We start from the raw sequence: 19,425 nt of genomic DNA on the forward strand, positions 1-19,425 counted from the left end.
TGCCCCTCAGTCGGGCCCCTGTCGTCCGGCCTGCCTCTCGGACCCCCGCTTATCTTCCGCCCGCGGCCCCAGACGTGCTTTCCTCTCATTGTCCCCACTGCCCGTCCCTCCCCATCCGCCTGCAGAGGCCTCGCTCCCATCAGGGCTCCTCCCACCCGACAGTGGAGACCCAGGAACACGCCTCTGCGCCCCGGGTGTGCGTGTGTGCACAGGAGGGCACCGCCGCTCCTGCCGATTGGTGTCCTCACCTGACACACGCACACACGGACACGGACACATGTGCACACACGCACACGGACACACGGACACATGTGCGCACACAGACGGACACGGACACATGTGCACACGCACACACGGACACGTGCACACACGGACACACGGACACATGTGCACACGCACACACGGACACGTGCACACATGCACGCGCGTACATGGACACATGTGCACACATGCACACGGACACGTGCACACACGGACACACGCACACGGACACATGTGCGCACACGGACACACGCGCACACACAGCTGCGCTGAGGCAGGTGCTCTTGCACCCCGAGGACCTGGGTGCTTCCAAGGCACCCTCCTGCAGAGGGGGGTCCACGTGCCCAGCCCGGACCTAGCCCGGTCGGGATCTCTCACACTGCAGGCCCCCACCCGGCCCTCCCCCCGAGGTGCGGGCAGCGCCAGAGGCCCGTCCCCCGCCCCATCTGCGGCCCCACAAAGGGGCCGGGCCGGGGCCCGGTGGGGGAGGGGCGGGGCCTGTGGGAACTGACCTCCCCGGGCCGGGGGGCGGGGCTGCAGGCCTGGGTCTCCAGCCACTGGGACAGAGGCGCCGGCTGGGGGCTGGAGCCTGCTTCACGGGTCAGGAGAGCCTTGGCTGGGGTTTCAGACCTCCCCAAGCAGGCCCAACCCCAACCCCACACCTCCCCGCAGGTCTGGGCTGGGCCCTGCCGCCCCCACGTGCGTCGGCGGGGAGGGGGTCGCTACCCCAGCGCCTGAGGGCTCAGCCGGGGCCGGGGCCGGGGAGGGGCATCAGGGCTCCCAGCCCCCAGCCTGGGGCCCGGGGCTGGTCTGCAAGGAGGCGCGCAGCCCTGCCTGGGCGCTCGGAGCCGACAGATGACCCGGAGCCCCTCCAGAGCCGCTGGACAGCGTGGGAGAGCGAGGTGGAGGGCAGACCCAGGCAGCACCTAATTGCTTCCTCCGTCGCCGCCAGTCCACGCACGGGGTGTCAGGCCTGCCCCCCACCCTGAGGTCTTTCACACCAGCCCTTTGTTCCTGCGCCCAGCACCATTTGTTGGGGCGGCTCTGCAGGCCATGGTGCACAAACCAGCCCAGGGAGGCCTCTGGACCCAGCGGTCTCAGGACCTCAGGAGAGAACGGGGGGGCGGGTGGCGCTTGGCCAGGACCAGATGGGGCCCAGGGCCCGGGAACACACTGGTGTCCTGCAGCTGAGACCCGCTGCGCCCCCCAGGCCTCTGACACGAGTGGGAGACACTGCCAAGTGCAGACTGTGCCGGAGGGCGTCTGCAACCCCGGCCCACGCATGCTTTTCTTGCCACTTGGTTGTGCAAAGATGATGTTTATGTTGTTCTACGTTTTTATACTTTGCTGTAAATTTGCTCTAAATGAGCCCTACTGGCATTATTCTAGAGCAGGTCACAGCTTCTCAGCCCAAGCCATCTTCCCTGCCTCTGGGGCCTCCAGACTGACTGCATCTCCCATCGTGGAGGGCCTGGCTCCCACTGGGGGTGGGCAGCGGAGGCTGTGGGGGTCCCCAGGGCGCCGGCCTACTAGGAGCACAGTCACAGCCTGCCTCTGGCAGGGCAGGGAGCCTTGCCCAGGTCCTCGGAAGTGGATCCCTCCACTAGGCTCCCAGCCTGCGGCCCTGCCCCCTCAGGAGCACTGGTTCTGTCTCATGCCCTGTGCCCTGGCGGCCCCCGGTGTGGCCCACTCCCCCAGCCCCTGACTTGGCCCAGGACTGGTGGAGGCCTGTTCACAGGCAGTTTGCACAGGGCTGCGCTCAGCCCATGGGCAGGAGCACGGGTAAGGGTAAGGCCCCTGGCACGCACGCCTGGCCTTCCCGCTGGGTTCTGTGGCCTGGCCAGGCCCACGGTGACAGCTCTCCCCCGGCTCCTGACCCCCGTGCACCAGCTGTCCCCCACCTGGTGGCACAGCACACACCGTGGGCTCTGGCGTGTGTGCAGCCAGGGCTGGTGGGAGCAGGCGTGCCTGGAGACACACAGCTCAGGACAGACCCCGTGACCTCCGTCTCAGCAGGCGCTGCTGGATACAGTCGCTGCCCCGGGCAGGGCAGCGCGGCTGGGATTCCTGGGCTCGGAGCTGAGAGCAGGCCTGCTCATGGGCGGGGTCCCAGCGCCTCTTCAGCCGCCCCTCCCCAGTTCTGTCTCAGAGGCTCACAGACCCGCCAGGCCCATCAAGGGCTGGGGTGCCTCCCAGGGAAGTGGCCGGAGCTGCCCCTCACCACCCTCTTAGGACTGTGGAGGCCGGGCCACCTGACCAAGCCTGCCTGGCTTTGGGTCCTGGGCCACCACCAGCCCTGGGCTGGTCCCTGCTGGCAGCCTCACCCCGGGGAAGCAGCCTCCCTGACTATGGACTCGAGCCCTGCCTAGGAGGGCCTGAGTCAGGCAGCTCAGCGGGCATGAGCTCCAGACAGCCTGGGTGCCGTGGGAGCCAGGCACAGGCGGACCCCAGGACGGGGAGCCAGGAGCCTTCTGCCTCTGCTGCCCCCACTCACCCGGCCCCGCCCACCCGGCCAGGCTCTGGGGGTGGAGGCCCGCCCTGCCTTCAGGCCCCCAGCCCAGATGGGGTCCCAGAGACCCCGAGGACCCGGGAGACCACACTGTGCAGCCTGTCCAGGGCACCCACAGCCCCCCGCTGGTGTCTGCCCAGATGCGCTGATATCCGAGCCTGGGGTCTGCACAGCCCCTGCAGGGAATGGGCCCGGCTCAGACACCACCTGCCTACACCCACACAGCGGGGTGAGGACCCTGACCGGTGGAGGCGTCCGGCCAGCGGATGGGTGACCTTGAGCAGGTTCCTCAGCCCCTGGGAAGCTCCTTCAGAATAGGGGCTCCTCCCTCGTGGGGCAGAGGGACGGGCCGTCAGCCCCCAGCTCCGCTCTCGGTGCCAGGCAAGGGCAGCTGGACCCTGTGGTGGACAGGAGGTGGACAGGGAGGCCCTGGGTATTGGCCCTCCTATAGACGGGACCGCAAGACGGGGCGGGCGGGCGGCTCAGAACCGGCTCTTCCAGCTGGGCGTGGCGGTGGGGGCAGGGGTGACCGCCAGGCCCGGCCGTGGGCAGCAGCCGTGGGAAAACCGGCACCGGCGCTTCCCGAGGGTGGGGCGGGCCTCGCGGGGCACCGAGCGTTTGTCTGTGCGCGTGACTCAGCGTGAGCTGGCGCCCCGCCTCGGGCGCGCGCCACCAGGTCCTGGGAAGAGTGCAGACCCCATCAGAGGACCCCGCCCCAGCGGGCTCCCGTACCTGCTGGTGCTGACCCTTGGGGGGCCTGGGCAGGGAGAGCCCCACCCCAGGCAGGCAGCCCAGCCCAGAGGCCAGCTGACCCGCCTCTTTCCAGCTCCTTCCCAGCTGTGCCTGGAGTGCCCACGGGCCTGACGTGCAGCCAGGGCCCTGCCCACGCTCCTGCCCGGTCGCCCCTGGTACCTGCGACCAGAACAGAGAAGCACTCAGGTGTCTCCCTGTGCCAGAGTCTGGCTGCGGGAGGGGAGGCCTTCCGAGGGGCTCTGGGGAATCAACCTTGCCCCCCAGAGGCGGCCCTGCCCATCTGGCACCTGCCCACCCCTGGCTGTGATGCTGGAGGCCGAGCTCCATGATGAAAGGCTTGGGGGGAAAGAGGGCATGTGTGGGCGGGGCATGAGCCCCCCACTGTGGCTCCAGGGGTCCCAAATAGGACCTCTCTTCCCAGGGACCGGCTCACCCCCTCACTGACAGGGTGCATTTGTGTGCCCGTCTGGGAGCCGGTCAGTCACCCATGCCCCCACCCCGCTCTCCTGCTTGGCCCACCTTGCCTGGCCCTGGGAATCCTGTGTCTAGAACCCTGCCAGGCAGTGGCCATCATGAAGTGATGGGGGGCTGCATCGGAAGGCCCATCCTACCCCTGGGGTGGTAAGGTCGGGGGCTGAGCCAAGGTCTTCACAGGAGCTCACTGCACATCCTAGACCAGGACCCTGCGTGGTTGGGCTCCTGCCCTGCACACACTCGGTGCCCAGCAGGCTACAGATGGCGCCAGCCCCCGGGGACAGGCAGGGCCAGGTGTCACTGAGAAGCGTGGACAGCGGAATGGCCCTGGCGTGCCCCAAAATGGGCTGAGGAGTCAGAGCAGCTGAGGGCCGCCCCCCCCCGACTTTCTAATGCTGGGCCTCCGTCCCCCACCAGTGTTGAGCCATCAGGGGCCCAGGCTTGGCTCTGGGGTTGGGGAGGACCGCTGGGTGGTGGCAGAGTCCTGCAGGGGCTCAGCAGTTGCAAGAGGCCGCCCAGGGCCCACTTGGAGCCGATGCAATGGGGGAGGGCTCCCTGGAGGTGGTGTGCCCTGTGTCCTGCAGTGAGAGGAGGGAGACGTCATGTGTCTGTGAAACCCCCTGGGCCGGGCCGGAGCCACAGGGAGGGCAGGGCTGGGGGCGGAGGGGCTTCGAGAACGCCCCGCGGCACCAGCGCCTACTCTGCCCCCCAGGCCTGCAACTGTGACCAGTACCTGAAGGTTTCCAAGGACATGATGAAACAGCTGGTGTGGCTCAGCGTCCCCCCGGGAGGCCCCGGCGGTGCCGGTGAGTGGGCTCCGTGGGGTCCTATGGGCGGCCGCCCTGCTGCTGGGTGCTCCTGGGGCTGACCCACTCCGGCTGCCAGGGCGGTGCCCGCGGGCGGGGGGAAGCCAGTGTTTGGAGCCGGGAAGGGGGCTGGGGCCTCTGGCCCATGGGACCTACATACTCAGGCCCTCAGGGCCCCAGGGGTCATGGCCCCTACCTTCTCCCCAGTGGGCCCTGCTCAGTCACCCCGCCCCACGCGTAGAGTGTACGTGCACACACACACACACACGTGCACCTTGCAGCAAAGGCACACGCTTAGCGGCACATGCAGTCTCACACGCCTGCCTGTGCACGCTCAGCCGTGTTCACAGAGCACACGTGTTCACCTGCTGGCCCTTGCATCACGAGCCTCGCCAAGCAGCAGTCTGAACATGGGGGAACCTGGCCGCCCGGGAAGGCGGGCGTCCGGATCAGGGGCCCAGTCTCCACTTCCCTGCGTGGAGGGCAGGCGGGACAGCGCGAGGGGGAGCCTGAGCCCAGGGCGCCCCAGGCTCCTCTGCGCAGGGGTGCCCCCAGGTGCCGTCTTCTCTGCCAGCCGCTCCTGCCCTGCCCGCTTCCCTCGGAGCTTTGGGGCCACCCACATGGTGGGTGAGCGCTGGTGATGGCCAGTGTCCAGCCCTAGGCAGCTCTCTGCTCTCCGCAGCATGGCTGCGACTTGCTTGAGGCGGGGGGGAGGGGCAGGGCATGAGCAGTGGCCCCCGTAGGGGCCCCCAACGCCCCGTGCAGAGGTTCGCCCTGGCCCTGGGCAGCACCCGTCGGGCTCTCAGGTGAGGGCCAGGCCAGACGGAGGTTGTGGCCTCGCTGGGCTCCACAGAGGCAGCGGGACTTGGTCGGGGGCGGGGAGGGGCGCCTCCATTCAGATTCCGGCTGAGGTTAATCTGGAGCCATCTGCAGGGAGATGTTTGCTGAGCAAATTACCAGGGTCAGTGGGCCTGGGGCCACTCCTCCCACATGCTGGCTATGACTCCTCCACGGGGGTGGGACCTCTCATGGGGTCTCTCCTGCACCCCGAGACCTCGCGGTCCCCTGGGCCCCTGCCCGCCCCGCCCCACGCTGGTTGGTTGCGAAACTCGCTCCTTGGCAGTGGGCTTATCTGCTCATCGCCACGGATGGGCCGCCCCCGCCCTGCCCGGCCCGCGGTTCTCAGGCCCCCAAGTGCCCTAATCAGCGGATCTTGTGCCCAGAACTTGTTTCCCAAGGACCTTTGAGCCCCAAGAATGTCCCAAGGTGTGAGTTCCCATGGGAGGGAACTGGGCTGGCACAGAACGTCTTGGCCCCCTGCCCTTTGCCCTCTCCCTGCGGGGTGGGGGCTGGGCACTCAGAGGTGCCTCGTGGGTGCTGGGGCCATCCCCTCTTCCCTGGGGCCACCCGCCCTTCCCTGGGACCAACCCTGACATCCTTGATTGACAGGCAGTGAGGCCCCCCACAGCGATGGTGAACAGGAGACAGGTGAGCCCTGGGGCCACCCCCAGGGACACGAGGGGCCACCCCCAGGGACACGAGGGGCCCCGGCATCTGGAACCCCAGGATGGGGCAGAGGGAATGAGCCTGTGCGCCATGGGGAGGGCAGTGCCAGGGAGGGCCGGGAAGAAAGGGGCCAGTCCCCCGTGACCCAGAGGGTCCCTAGTAGGAGAGGCAGGGGTAGGGTGGCTGGGGGCTGAGGGAGGAGCCACCAAACCGGGTGGGGTAGGGGTCGCCTGCCTGAGGGGGGAGCTCAGGGTGGCCGCTTCCATGTCCAGGCCCAGCTCCAGAGGAGGTCCCCGGGGGCTGCACCTACGACCCCCCTTGCCGTTGGCTGGAGGACGCGGACCTGCAGACCCGTGTGCCGGCCACACTGGCCAATGGCACCCGGCTGCAGCTGGCGGGTGTCCCGGTGGGTCTGCTGCAGCGGCCCGGACTGCGGCATTTCTACTGCTGCACCGGCTGCGGCAAAGTCTTCTGGGAAGGCTCTCACCTGGCCCGAGTCACCAGCAACTTCCAAGAGGTCCTGGAGGGTGCCCCCCGCCCAGCCAGCGGCCCCTCCTGAGAGCGGGGCCGGGTCCCCCAGCCCACACACCCCGGGGGCCCAGGCCGCCGGGAGTAAAGTGCAGAAGCTGCACAGGTGGTGGCCGTGGGGCTCCTTCCTCTGGTCTCCGCTCACGCCACGCCCGGAGCTCGCCAGCCCCTCGAAGCCTGAGGGCTGGACCCAGGTGGCCCCCAAACCTGCTGGAGCTCAGTGGGTGGGAGGTGGGGGTCCCCCCACTGTGCCGTGGTCGTTCCTATCGCCCCTCCACCAGGCACCCCCCAGGACAAGGGCCAGGCCCCCAAGGCCCCCGGGACAGGGTCCTCCCTGCTTTCCCCCAGGACTTCAGACTCCAGCGAGCACAGGAGGGGGTCCTGGGGGACAGGCCCCCGCCCAGCCAGGCTGTGACCCTGCGGGGCCTCAGCCATCAAGCTGGGCGGCCCCCTCTCGGGTCTTCACCGTGTAGAAGGCCCTGAACACACGTGCGTTGGAGCCTCGTCTTCACAACGCAGGAAGTAGCTGCCCTCTTGCCCAGGGAGACGCAGGCTGAGACCCCATGCTGACCCCCGGAGGGCCCGGGGCGGGCAACCCGGGGGGCTCCTGCCAGCAGCGGGCCTGGGCCCAGACCATGGCCTGCCCTCGCCTGCCTCCCCCTGGCTCAGCCCCAGGAATGCGCACCCACCCTGGCCCACATCCCTTTCCTGTCCTTCCTGCCTAGAGCGGAAACCAGCGCAGATTTGGCTGCAGGGCCGGGTGTCTGCACCTTGTGCCCCGCCCCTGTGTTCCTCACCACGCCAGGGACAGCCGTAGCCTCTGAGCCCCCCGGGGCTCGGACCCATTCAGCACCCCAGCAATGCTGGGCCTCTCTGGGCCAGGGCACACCCCACAGATGGGACAGCCCGCCCAGGCACAAGGGTGGTGTGCAGGGCCAGCTCTGCCCACCTGGCTCCCCTCTCCCCTGAGGTCACGGCCTGGGCTGGGCAGGGGTGCCAGGGTGAACGGGCCGCCACAGGGGCAGGGACCCTCTGCAGCTGGGGTCCTGCTTCCAGGAGCAGGAGCTCTGGCCCCACGTCCTCCCCCACAGGGTTAAGAGGGAGCAGGGGGGTCCCAGCCAGCTGCGTCCCGGGAACACTGCCCTGACCCGCGGCCCCAGACAGACAGAGGCCAGGACCACAGGCTCAGGGAGACGGGCCGCGTCCTTCCAGCCTCCCCAGGCAGGTCTGCCCCAGCCCCGCGCAGCACTCCATGGAGAGAAGGGGACGGCTGAGCAGGACCCGGTCCTCAGGCCCCGCGGCCCTGCCGGGCCTGCCTTCCCACCTCCCGCCCTCTGCTGCCCGGGCTGGCTGCGTCTGTCCAGGACCCTCCCAGACTCACAGGCTCACTGCTAGCCCGTCCTAGGCCCCGGCCCCCTCCCCGGTCCTCAGCCTCTGGGAAGCGCCCTCTGCGCTTGTGACCGACCGGGCCCGCTCTGGGCTAGGGGTCAGACGCCAGGCCAGCAGGGTAGGCTGTGCCCGGGTGCCAGGCCGGCCGGGACTGTCTGCCGCAGTTCCTGCCCCGGGCTCCTTCCTCCACGGCCGCGCTGGCCCGGGCTGGTGTTTGTTATTTGATCTCTGTCCCCGCGCCCTTCTACCAGGTGTCTGGGCTGCTGGGAAGAAACGCTCTCCTCTTTCCCACGCTCCCCGACACATTTTAATGAATTAGCTGGAAGCCCCGCCCCCACCGCCGGCTGCCCGCTCAGCCTCCCTCCCCTGCCGAGCAGTTAAGGTGGCCACGGCCTCCCAGCTCCGGCCAGCGCCCCTTCCGTGCTGTCCTCCCGGCCGCCCCACCCAGCCCTTCGCAGCCGGGGGGCTTCCCGCCGCCCACTGGTCTGCGGCTCTGAAGGAAAGGGGTCCCCGAGGGAGGAGGGCGCCCTCTCCAACCCTGGACTCCTGGGGTCGCGCCCCCGGGCCAGCTCCCAGGAGGATGTCGGTCCAGCCTTGTAGTCAGCGTTGGGCCTGGCACCCCAGGTCCAAGGTTGAGGGCTTCTCCTTCCCAGCCAGTGAGCCCCTTGCCTATTTGTGGAAGTGACAACATCACCAGGGAATGCCACAGACATCGGGGGCTTCTCCGAGCCCTGGCAGGGTCCTCAACCCCACCTCCCCACCCAGCACATCATTTGGAACAAATGTCCTCCTTTTGGACACGTCCTTCAGCAAACATCAGGAAGTGCTTCCTGGAGCCAGCACCCCCCCATGCCCCTCTCCTGTCCTGTCCTTGGACGGGGCAGCTGCGGGCACATGCTGTGTGGACCAGAGCCACCCCAAGCAAAGTTCCCCTCAGCCACGGAGGAGCAGGAGCCATGGGCTCCCTGTGGACAGGGCGGCCATCACCACGGCCCCACAAAGAGCAGAGGGTTGAGGGGCCGGGTGACCACAGGACTACACCTGTCTGACCCACACACGCTCTGAGGCCGCGGTGGCGGGGGGGGGGGGGCGGGCGGCAGTGACCTCAGGCTGGGCTCCTGTGGCCTCTCTGGCCACACTGTCCCTGCCCGGGGGCACCGAGCTGACAATTTCATGCCCCGAGGTGGTGGCCTCACGTTCCCACACTGGGCTCACAGGGCCCCTTTGTCTGCCGCCCGCTGCGCGTGTCAATGGGACTTTTCTCCCAGGCTCTGCTCCCGGGCCCAGCAGGGTCTCCAGACGCCCTTCTCCAGCCCAGGGGGGCCTGAGTCCCCCACCTGGGTGGGGCCTCTCTCTGTGAACCCACCACCTTCTGGGGATGGGCCTGGGCACAGCCAGGCCTGGCAGATACACAAAAAACACAGACACAGCTGGGAGGAGGTCCTGCCCGCAGATCCGTCCTCAGAGTGCCCGCCCCTCCGCGCTGCTCCATGGGGCGGGTGCAGGGTGGCTGGGGTCCCCCGCAGGTCTCGGCCCTATATGGGGTCACCGCTCCCCACTCCAGAGGCGAACATGGGCCTGAGTGCACAGAGCCCAGGGCCTCCCTCCCAACCACGCCTTGTCTTGGGCTGGTGGGGAGGGCGGCTGGAAGTGGACAGGGACCCCCACTCTCGAGGTGGTCAGTTCAGCAGCCACTGATCCCAGGCCCCCTTACTGGGCCCAGGGACGTGTCTCTGCAGGATAAGTGGGCAAAGGAGGGGCTCCCCAAAGCACCAGCACCCCAGTCACGCCAGGGCCAGGCTGAGCACAGGGCCTGGGCCGGGTCTTTGCTCAGCTCAGGGCATAACCACCTGCGTAGTGGGGAGGAGAGCTGAGCAGAGGGGCTGGACCACCAGCCTCAGGCAGAATGGAGCACGGGGCCTGGGTGGCCCTGCCACCAGAAGGACCCCAGGGGGTCAGCCAGGGCCTGAGGTCTCACCTAGTTCTTCCCGTGGTTTGGCTGCAACTCCTCCCAGGTCACGGAGCAGGTCTCTCCAGGCCTAGGGAGCATGGGACAAACCCCCCCTCCCCCCGCCACCCCGCCAGAGTTCATCACCAAACAGGGCCTAACAGGGTGGTCTCCCCAGCTGCCTCCCGGGAATCCCCAGCGGCCTCCGAAGGAATTCCAGTGGCTGCGGAAGCACCATCGCCCCGGGCCGACTGCTCTGAGGTTCATTCCTCCTTAATTTCCAACGACCACAGCAGAGCTATAAACTGTGAAATTCTAATGAGGAAATTTGGCGGCAGTGTTAGAGTGTCAATAAAAAGCGGGTTTACTGTTTGGAAGTGAGTCATTTCAGAGTTCCCTTTCAGCGCAGCACTGGCACCTTACCTGGGGCTGCTCACCTGGCCAGGCCTCCCCGGGCCCAGTTCCTGCCGATGGGGGCGGCCCAGGAGAGGAGGCAGGCCCCTCAATGGCGGAGCAGCCGACTGCCAGGCCGACCCCAGCTCCGGGGCCCCGGGGCCACAGACCCGCTTCTTCTGGGGCGGGGCTGAGAAAACCTCAGGGCCTGGCTCCTCTTGCCAGTCAAGTTAGGGAGCTAACGGGGTGATCGAGGCCCCCAGGGAAGTGGTTCTCCAGCGGAAAGGCCCCGCGTGGCTGAGGTCACAGGCCCGAGGTGTCCCGGAGTTGTCTCCCTCGGGGAAAGGTGTCCCACGGGCCGGGCTGGGCGGGCCTCGTCCCTGCGAGCGCCTGGGGTGCCGGGGACGTGGAGGGTCGGTGGCCAGCACTCCAGGAGCGGGGAGCGAGACTGGGGGTCTCTACCCGAGCCCCGCCCCCCGCAGTCTGAGTTGCCGGCGAAGACCCAAGCAGAGGAGGCGGCCCTCGCTCCTCTCGGGGTCGCGCTCGGCCCCGGGCTGGGCCTGGTCTGTCCGCGCACAGAGCTTGGAATTCCCCGGGTGGTAGAGGGAGCGGGGGAGGGACGGCGGCGGAGACGCGGACCCCCGCCCGCCCGCAGCCACCTGGCTCCCAGCCCCGCGCCGCCGGCGGCCAGCGCCCCCTGCTGCGCGGCCGCCCCGCCGGACACGCCCCTCGCGGCCCCGCCCCTCGCGGGCGCTGCCCAATGGGCGGGCGGCGGGCACGCGCGTCACGGACGCCCATTGTCATGCAAATATAAAGGGGGTTAAAAGGCGCCCGGGCGCAGCGGGCGGGCGAGTGCAGCGGCGCCTGGGGAGGCGCGTGGAGCCGCAGCCCGAGAGCGCAGGGACCGGGAACGCGGCGCCGCCGCCGCCCCGGCCCGGCCGGCCCCGCGAGCGCAGCGGCCGCCCCTGTCGCCCGCCCGCCGGGCGCGGCTGGATGTGGCGGGGGTCCCGAGGCGGCGGCCCCCGGCCCCCAGCGCCCGGAGCGCCCAGGGGTGGCGTGCGGGGCCCGGGGGCGCCGCGCCTTCCATGCGCCGAGGCGCACCCCGAGGCAGCCGGGGGCCCGCGCCGAAGCCGCCGCCCGCGCTGAGCCGCGGCCCGCGCCCGGCGGCAGCATGAGCCAAGCCGAGCTGTCCACCTGCTCGGCGCCGCAGACGCAGCGCATCTTCCAGGAGGCCGTGCGCAAGGGCAACACGCAGGAGCTGCAGTCGCTGCTGCAAAACATGACTAACTGCGAGTTCAACGTGAACTCGTTCGGGCCGGAGGGCCAGACCGCGCTGCACCAGTCGGTCATCGACGGCAACCTGGAGCTGGTGAAACTGCTGGTCAAGTTCGGCGCGGACATCCGCCTGGCCAACCGCGACGGCTGGAGCGCGCTGCACATCGCCGCGTTCGGCGGCCACCAGGACATCGTGCTCTATCTCATCACCAAGGCCAAGTACGCCGGCGGCGGCCGGTGAGGCCGGTCCAGACCCCGGCCCGCACGCGGGCCCTGCGCGCGGCCTCCTCGCTGTACCTTCCCGCCAACTACCTCGGTGTGCGCCCGGTCCTCGGCGCCCGCGGCCATCACTAGTCCGGCGCGCACGTCCGTGCCCACGGGGGCCGGGGCCGCCTCCCCCGCGGCCACCGGGGACCGGCAGGGGCGCTTCCCACGGCCCCGCCCGCCGCCGCGCGGGTGAGGAGCAGCGCGGGCTCCAGCGCCTTTGAAATCTGAGCCTCGCCACCAGCGAGTTCGGAATCCCGAGACAGCGGATCCTCCTGCTCGAAACGTTTTCTCCTGACGGTGGAAGGACCCATGGCCGACGCGCGACGGAGGAGACGCCCTGCGGTTCCCGGGGCTCTAAACTATTTATCACGTGTGTGCATAAGTGTGGCTGATGTTTGTGTTTGGAAAAGATTGTGCGTGGTCAATGTGGTTAAGGGGGGTGGGCGGGGAGATGTGCTTTTTTTTTTTTTTTTTTTTTTAGTCTTAAAACTAAAAACTTGAGTCTTGTCATTTCTTGGTTGCACTGAAAACGCCGCCCGGCCTGATGGTTCCCCCGCGCCGCTCCGTCCCCTCCGGCTTCTCCCCTTCACCCCCGCCTCCGCCCGCCCCGCCTTCCCCTCTCACACACACGATTCCGCGTGAGCTTTGGAAGCCCCGGCCTCGCTCCTCTTTCTCCGGGGAGAGGCCGCCATCCGCCAAGCCCGCCGGTTTGCGGAGCTTCCGTGGGAGCCTGGGTGCACGGGTGCGGCGGTGACGGAGGTGGGGATCAAGCCTTTCTAGTTAGTTCTATTATAGTTAACAGTCGATTGCACACTTTTTTAAAAAAAGTAAATGGATTTGCCACAAGTAAATGTCATAACATTTATGACAATATAAAATATTAACATATTTTAAGCCAAGTTTTAGGTGTATTTTTTGAATCTTGGTTATAGACCCAATTTTAAAGGGCGTTGTATCCAGCGTTGTGAAGGCAACTGTACCCATATTTATATTTTTATAAAATGCCTATAAGACTGTGAATCTCTTGTGCTACTTGCCGAGTGAGCTGAAGGGCCGCTTTACCCCTCTTCAGCCTCCCAGAGCTTCCAGGACCCGATTCGAATCCGAAAGCCCTGCCAGGCGGGAGGGGCCGCGCGAGGATCCAGGCCGGAGGCCGTCCCCCTGCGTCACTCTTAGTCCAGAAAGGCGCCCTTCCTGGTCTCCGAGGTTCCAATTTTCTATGCAACCCCACACCCCTTGTTGTTTTGATCCTGAGAAATAAAAGGGAGGCTGAATTATTCAAATTTAAATGAGGCTTCCCCAGGGTAGAAGTGCTGCTGACCCTTCGTGCAAAAATGGGGAGCACTTGAGGACACAGGTGGGCGGAGGCCCTTTGTGCGTGGCTGGTCAGACGTGGGCAGTCCTCTGTGGCTTTTTATAAAACCTTGTGTGAGAAGAATATATTGATAATGTCAGTGAAAAGCAGACATTGAAACTGAGGCACAGATTACTCCAAAAGGAGTTTTTCTGTATATTTTTTTCTAGATGCAAATACCTTTTTAATTATGTTAATTAATGTTAAGACTCTCTAGGCTTGCGTGGAAGCTGTGTATGGGTCCCGGTGTGATCACTTCTAACTGGATGAAGTCTGCAGCACATTCCTGAGTGTACGATATAGACTTGTAGCCCAGCGTGAAAAATTTATAAATAAATTTTTCATTGATCTTTTTATATTAAAAAAAAAAGTCTGTTGGTTCTTCTTGGGCTAGGCACAGGGTGAGAGTCAGGCTGCAACGTGCTGTTTGCAGTGGCGACCGCGCAGTGTTTGGCTTGTCTCCACTGCAAGACAGAGCCTGGGAAGCTGGCTCTGGGCTCAGCTTAGAGGCACTGCAGTGGCCACGCACAGGGCTTGTGAGGACCCTGCCTGCCCACCTTCTTCCAGCTGCGGGAGCGGAGCACCCCAGGGCGCCCAGAGTCGCTTCTTCTGCTCCTGGCAAAGCAGCCAAGGCCTCCCCGTGGGAGTTCTGCTTGAAACTTCCCCCCCACCCCCCCAAAGCCAGCCCGCCAAGGCCCCTCTTGTCTCCTCGCCCCCAGCTACTGTGGGTTTCTGCTGGACCACCTGCTGCACAGAAAGGGTACCCTTTAAATGTGGAGGGGGGTCTGATGACTGTAAGGCCCCTTCTTCCCCTCGGGTCCCTAGTGGCTCCTGAGACTTAAGGCCAGAAGGCCCCAAGCAGCCACTCCCCCAGGGCACAGGCCCAAAGGCGACTCTGGTCCACCCCTGGGGCTGGCATAGGAAGGGCTGGAGGGGACGGACAACCACCCCCTCCTCCCCCTGCAAGAGCAGCCTGCCCAGAGGGGACTGGGAGAGCCAGGCCAGGAGGAAGGTTTAACTTGACTGCGACCCAGGAGTTACAAGATAACTTGTTCTTGTAAATCTTTCAGACACCCCTTCCAGGAGCCTGAGGGCGTCCACTTCCCCGCAGGAGGGTCATGAAGAGGCATCCTCATTCCGCTGTTCCTGCTTTGCATCTCCAGCTCTGTTCTGCCCTGAGGATTTTCCAAGGGAATTTTCAGTTGGTTAAACAGACATTCACGGACCCCTGGCTGGCCCACCCAATGGGCCGGCTCCCTCCTAAAACACCACAGAGATGAATGGAATATTTGACGCAAATGAGCCCCCAGGGGAGGTGGGATCCACCTGGCCACTCAGGTCAAGTGAGAAGGTCTGCTCTGGGGGGAGGGGTGCCTGGCCCCAAAGGAAAAGGAGCTGCAAGAATGTGGACACTGTTGGGGCATCTGGCCTGGGTACTACCTGGCCACCAAGGCTGGACCACGTCTCCACTTCCCACGCTGACACCGCAGGAGAGAGTCAAAGCTATCAACAAACGAAGGGAGGGCGCAGGCTCCTGCTGCAGCCCCAGCTGAGCGGTCAGGGGGCGCTCACTGAGGTGGGTTCGCCAGCGCTTCACCTGGGGTCCCCACCACCCCGCCTCAAGCTTCGGACGCAGAACAGCTCTTCAAGCCTCTCGGTGGCCCAGGTGAGAAAGAGGTGCGGTGACCCCCTGCCCGGCCTCCAGGATCCCAAGGTGTGTGTGTGGAGGCCAGGCCTCCCGGCCAGGGCACCCAGGTTGGGAGCAGTCTGGCAGGCAGCCCTTGGGCCTCTGGGAAGCCCCGAAGTGGCTTCCGTGGAGGAGGCAGGCAGACGAGCGACCCAGGGCAGGGCCGGAGCCCTTCTCCCGGCCAGGACTGCTGGCAGCTCCTGGCCGCTGTCAGGCTCTCTGACCTAAGCCCGGCGGAACTCAGGAAGTGTTTACTGTTGGAAGGGGTGCCGGAGACCAGGAAATGCAGGGAGACGGTCAGCCAGAAAGAGCGATGTCCAAAGCCAGCGGGCGTGGGAGCCAGGACAGAGCCGGCCAGAGCTAAGGGCCAGAGTGGTGGGTGAGGAGGACGAGGGGGCCGGCGGCCCTCCGGTTCCGCCCCGCAAAGGCCCTGCGCTCAGCACAGGGCGCTCAGCCGCGTGCACACGTGTAAGGGCCGCGGCCCTCAGCTCTGACCTGCGGGAGGCCAGTGCCTCCTCGGGCCGCCTGGAGCCTGCGGGAGGGGGCCAGCCTGCACCCGGCCTTGCCAGCCTCTGGGGGCAACTGAGAAACAAAGCCCGAGGCCAGGGTCTGCCCGCGCGGGCCGGGAGGTCTGGGAACCGCCTAGGGCTCCTCCCGAGGCTTCCAGGGCACCCGCTCCCGGGGCTCCTGGGTTTGGGGAGGCCCCTCCCCCACCGCTCCACCGCCGCCGGCCCGGGCTCCCCGCCTCTCTGCCCGGCGCATTCTTCTGCTTGGCTGTACGTCGGGTCGTCGCGGCTCGCGTCCGTCTGTCGATCTTTCTTCTCGCGCCCCCTCCAAAGCCGCCGGGCCCATTCATTCGCGAGGCCTCTGCCCTTTCCTGCGCGCCGGTCCGCTCGGCGAGCAGCTGCTATGCTAATGAGGACGGGGCGGGGGGCGGCGGGGATCGGCGGGCGGGGGCGGCGAGGCTGCGGGGAGCGGGGCGGGGGCACCCGCAGGGGGAGCCGGCCTGGCGAGGCCGGGGGCTCCGCAGTGGGGGGCGGCGGGGCAGTGGGGCCCGGCTGGGGCGGGGGACGGGGGCGGGCGCTCCCAGAGGCCCGATCTCTGCGTTCAGAACCCGCGGGGGCCCCCGCCCCGCGCACCCACTCGCCGGCCGAGGGGTGCGCGGGGTAGAGACCAGCTGTCACCCTGCTCTGGGGTCGCGGCCTGGGGAGGCCGGCTGGTTCTGGAGGTCCCCGCCCCCGCGCCTACCCGTGCGCCCCTCGCAGGCGGGGGACTGGGCCGAGACGCGGAGCCGGACGGCCCCGCTGCCCCCAGGCCCGGGTGGTTGGACGCGGGACCCCCAAGGCAGTGCCCGGGGCCCCGGCCGCGGCGAACGGGGGCGGGACGAGACGGCCTGAGAGGACGCGGGACCCTGACCGCCGCCCGCCCGGCGTCCGAGGGGCGACGACGGCTGGAAGCGAGTGGCCTCTGAATCCGGCTCTCGGGGCCGGGGCGAAGCCGCCGACGGCGGGGCGCCCACGAGCACGGACGGCGCGCAGCGCCCGAGGCCCGGCTCGGACCCGGGCGGGGAGGCCGGCGACGCGGGCTGTGCTGCCGCCCCGCGGCCGCCGCGGACACTGCGCCAGGGGTGGGGCTCCCGGGCCGCGCGATCCCCGCCTGCCGTGGACCCCGGCCCGGGGATCCTCCCCGCACCACCCGCGCGGGCCCGGAGCCCGCGACCTCGTCTTCTCCGAGGGGCCCGGGGCGGCTGAGGGCCGGACTCGACGGTCAGGGTTCGAGCCGAAGGCGGTCGGGGTGGGTGCAGACCTGGCTCGGGTGCCCGCGGGGGACAGCGCCCTACAGGCCCCGGCCGGTCGCCGCTGCGGTGACGGCACCGGCCAGGCCCAGGGGTACCTTGTGGAGGGGCGGCCGCGGAGGCCCGCTGCCCGGCGGGTAGGGCGCTGGAGCAGGTCGGCGGTCCAAGGAAAGGGCAGCTGTGTTGACCTTATCGACGGACTTGGAAAATGCACAATTTTCAGTGTCCTGAGCTGAGTTTTATTCGGGATCTTAGGGAGCACTGTAGCCCCGGAGACAGCTTCCCATAGCTCTGAGTGAGGGGCTGCTCCCTAACAGTGGGGGAGCAGCCAGTATCCTTGTGACCTGGCGTGGGGGGGCGGGGGGAACCCCCTGGGGGGCGCGGTGGGGGGGGGGCGGAAACACCCATAGTGCTGCAGCCAAGCACACATTTCACTAGAAGGTAGCTGGGAGCATTGATGATTTTCTTGTTTTTCTATGTATGGAAAGACGCAAGAATCTGGGTCCACACATTTTCCTGAAATATATCTAACTCTCTAAGGGGCCTGTTTTCCCAAAGCACAAAGTGCCTCATCCTGTCTTCCATCCTGAATTCCTTTCAGGGTGCACTGTAGGTCAGTGACTGCAGTGGCTGATGACTTGATCTTTGTACACCCCATCATGGCTCCCGGCTTCTACAGGCTCTGGAAGGAGACCCAGACCAGGGCCTGGGGAAGGGACCCCACCACGGCCTTCGTGGAGTGACTAGCTGCAGTGCGCTGTTCTCCTATTTGGTCAAAAGGGGAAGGAAGGACATTCCAGGGACCAGGGCCACAAAGAGTGGACAGTCAGCAGGACACAGGATGAGTCCAAGCCCTGTGGACATGGCCACCATGGAACTTACTTCAAGACACAGACTGCATCCATCAGAACCGTCAGGTCCAGCTGTGGGTGCTAGTGGAACATCCGCAGAGCCTGGAGCCCTAGCAGAGGGGGCTGGTGGTGGGCACAGCTCCGGTGGTCAGGTGAGGCTGGCCCTGGGACTGCAATCTTCTGACCATCTCCCTGGCCCATCCCCCATTCCACAGAACATGTCTGTGCTGGGCATGACCAAGGAAAAGACCTCTCTCTCTGTCCGAACTCTTGCCTGGCTCAGAGGTGGGGCCTAGAGACCGAGTTTACCCCTGGTGGGTAAAATCTGCCTCTTCATGTCTGGGGACCCCTCACTGGTACCGTGTGGACAAGAACCCCCAAGGGAGCCAAGCCTAAAGTGTCTCACAAACTTTCCAAAGGAATATGATAATATGTAAACAAGACAGAATGTATTTCTCATCATGAAGTTAGAGTAGGTGGTGTTGGGCTGCTATGTGGCATTAGGATACAGACTGCTGTTCTGCTGGGTGGACCTTTCATTCACATGGCTCAAAATGGCAGCCCTTATCCAGCCATCAAGACTGTATTCCAGCCAACAGTGAGGAGGGGAGGGGCGGGGAGGGGGAGGGAAAGAGGTGAACTAGAGCCTGGGCCTTCTCCTTCCAGGACACTTCCTAGAAGCCGCTTTTGCCAAATCTCCTCACATCCCATTGGCTAGAACATAGTCACACGACCAACCTCACTGCAAGAGAGGCTGGGAAGGGTAGTGTTTGTTCAGTGATGTGCCCGGCTTGAAGTAGGCCCAGAGGAGGAGGAGCTGCGGCCTTAGGGCTCTGTCTCTGCCCCGTGGCAGCGGAGTCCAGGCCGCGCCATCGGCAGCCGCGTCTGCGTCTTGTGACCCCTCTTGTTCTTGCCCGATGGGAGGTTTGTGCTGAAGAACTTTCTAAGAATTGAAACTGTCCAACAATGGACTGAACAGATGAAAAGCGGAAGCACTCCCAGGTGTGGGCGAAAGCCAGCCTCGTGTGCACTGGGATTTTCCTCTCCGGGGCCTGACCCATTACACTCGCACCGCCCACGAGAACCCCGAAGCAGGGGGCACCCCGTCCCCCTCTCCACCAGAGACCTGACGCTGCAGGTCTGGTGAACAAGGCGCTGCTGTGTGGCCACTGGGAGGCGGAAGGCCAGGCCGCACTCAGGACGCCCTGCCCCCTGGATGCCCAGGGCGGGCCTGGGCACAGAGGAGACTCAGCCTTTTCCCCTTGCTCCCTGTTCCCAGTTCTTCAGCCTCCCGCTCCCTTATCTCAGGGCAAAGTAATGAGTAACCCAGGACTTGGAGTTCTCAAGGTTATTTTGTCAATAAAGTTCTCCTTCTCAAGTGTCCCAAGATGTCTTTTGGGGCATGGCTTCTTTTCATTTTAATCAAGGTTGAAAGAAAATCGTTAAGTTTATCATTCACATTCCTAAAAATCAACTTTACTCTGGTGTAACCTACATAAAATAAACTGCAGCCATTTAGAGCGTGGTAAGTACGGACAGAGGTGCGCACCCGGATAATCAACGCAACCCAGGTCCGGAACCCTGCCGTCAGCCCCCATGTCTCTCTCGCCGGCCCCTCCTGCCCCAGCC

The 19,425-nt window shown here is 66.1% G+C and overlaps 2 protein-coding genes across 10 annotated transcripts in view; both read left to right on the forward strand.

The window, feature by feature from the left end:
- Window positions 1-11,236, forward strand: part of EXD3 (exonuclease 3'-5' domain containing 3) — a 76,009-nt gene extending 64,773 nt beyond the window's left edge. For 3 of the 7 annotated variants that reach the window (XM_081593306.1, XM_081593307.1, XM_081593308.1), the window contains 3 exons: window positions 4,710-4,803; window positions 6,253-6,291; window positions 6,582-6,940. In XM_081593306.1, coding sequence (XP_081449432.1) covers window positions 4,710-4,803; window positions 6,253-6,291; window positions 6,582-6,868 — 420 coding nt within the window. In that variant the 3' untranslated portion in view covers window positions 6,869-6,940. Of the gene's footprint in view, window positions 1-4,709; window positions 4,804-6,252; window positions 6,292-6,581; window positions 7,687-10,060 lie in introns of those variants that run through there. The other 4 variants (XM_081593305.1, XM_081593310.1, XM_081593304.1 and 1 more) reach the window with 4 other exon arrangements.
- Window positions 11,237-11,417: 181 nt separating this feature from the next.
- On the forward strand, window positions 11,418-19,183 carry NRARP (NOTCH regulated ankyrin repeat protein). Of its 3 annotated transcripts, XM_081593335.1 has the most exons (4): window positions 11,418-12,479; window positions 14,534-15,129; window positions 17,547-17,948; window positions 18,463-19,183. In XM_081593335.1, the coding sequence occupies exon 1, from the start codon at window positions 11,739-11,741 to the stop codon at window positions 12,081-12,083; it is 345 nt and encodes a 114-aa protein (XP_081449461.1). In that variant the 5' UTR covers window positions 11,418-11,738; the 3' UTR covers window positions 12,084-12,479; window positions 14,534-15,129; window positions 17,547-17,948; window positions 18,463-19,183. The 3 variants fall into 3 exon arrangements, with proteins under 3 accessions (XP_081449461.1, XP_081449460.1, XP_081449462.1); XM_081593334.1 differs by having other exon boundaries at window positions 17,547-19,183; XM_081593336.1 differs by lacking the exons at window positions 14,534-15,129; window positions 17,547-17,948; window positions 18,463-19,183 and adding an exon at window positions 13,672-13,833.
- Window positions 19,184-19,425: the final 242 nt, after the last annotated feature.

This window comes from Giraffa tippelskirchi, chromosome 4 (assembly GCF_054371585.1).
Source record: "Giraffa tippelskirchi isolate mGirTip1 chromosome 4, T2T-mGirTip1v1.2.pri, whole genome shotgun sequence".
Lineage (NCBI taxonomy): Eukaryota > Metazoa > Chordata > Mammalia > Artiodactyla > Giraffidae > Giraffa > Giraffa tippelskirchi.

Bases quoted from the DNA above. Each gene is read 5' to 3' on its own strand.
- NRARP (XM_081593334.1), top strand. From the start codon at position 11,739: ATGAGCCAAGCCGAGCTGTCCACCTGCTCGGCGCCGCAGACGCAGCGC.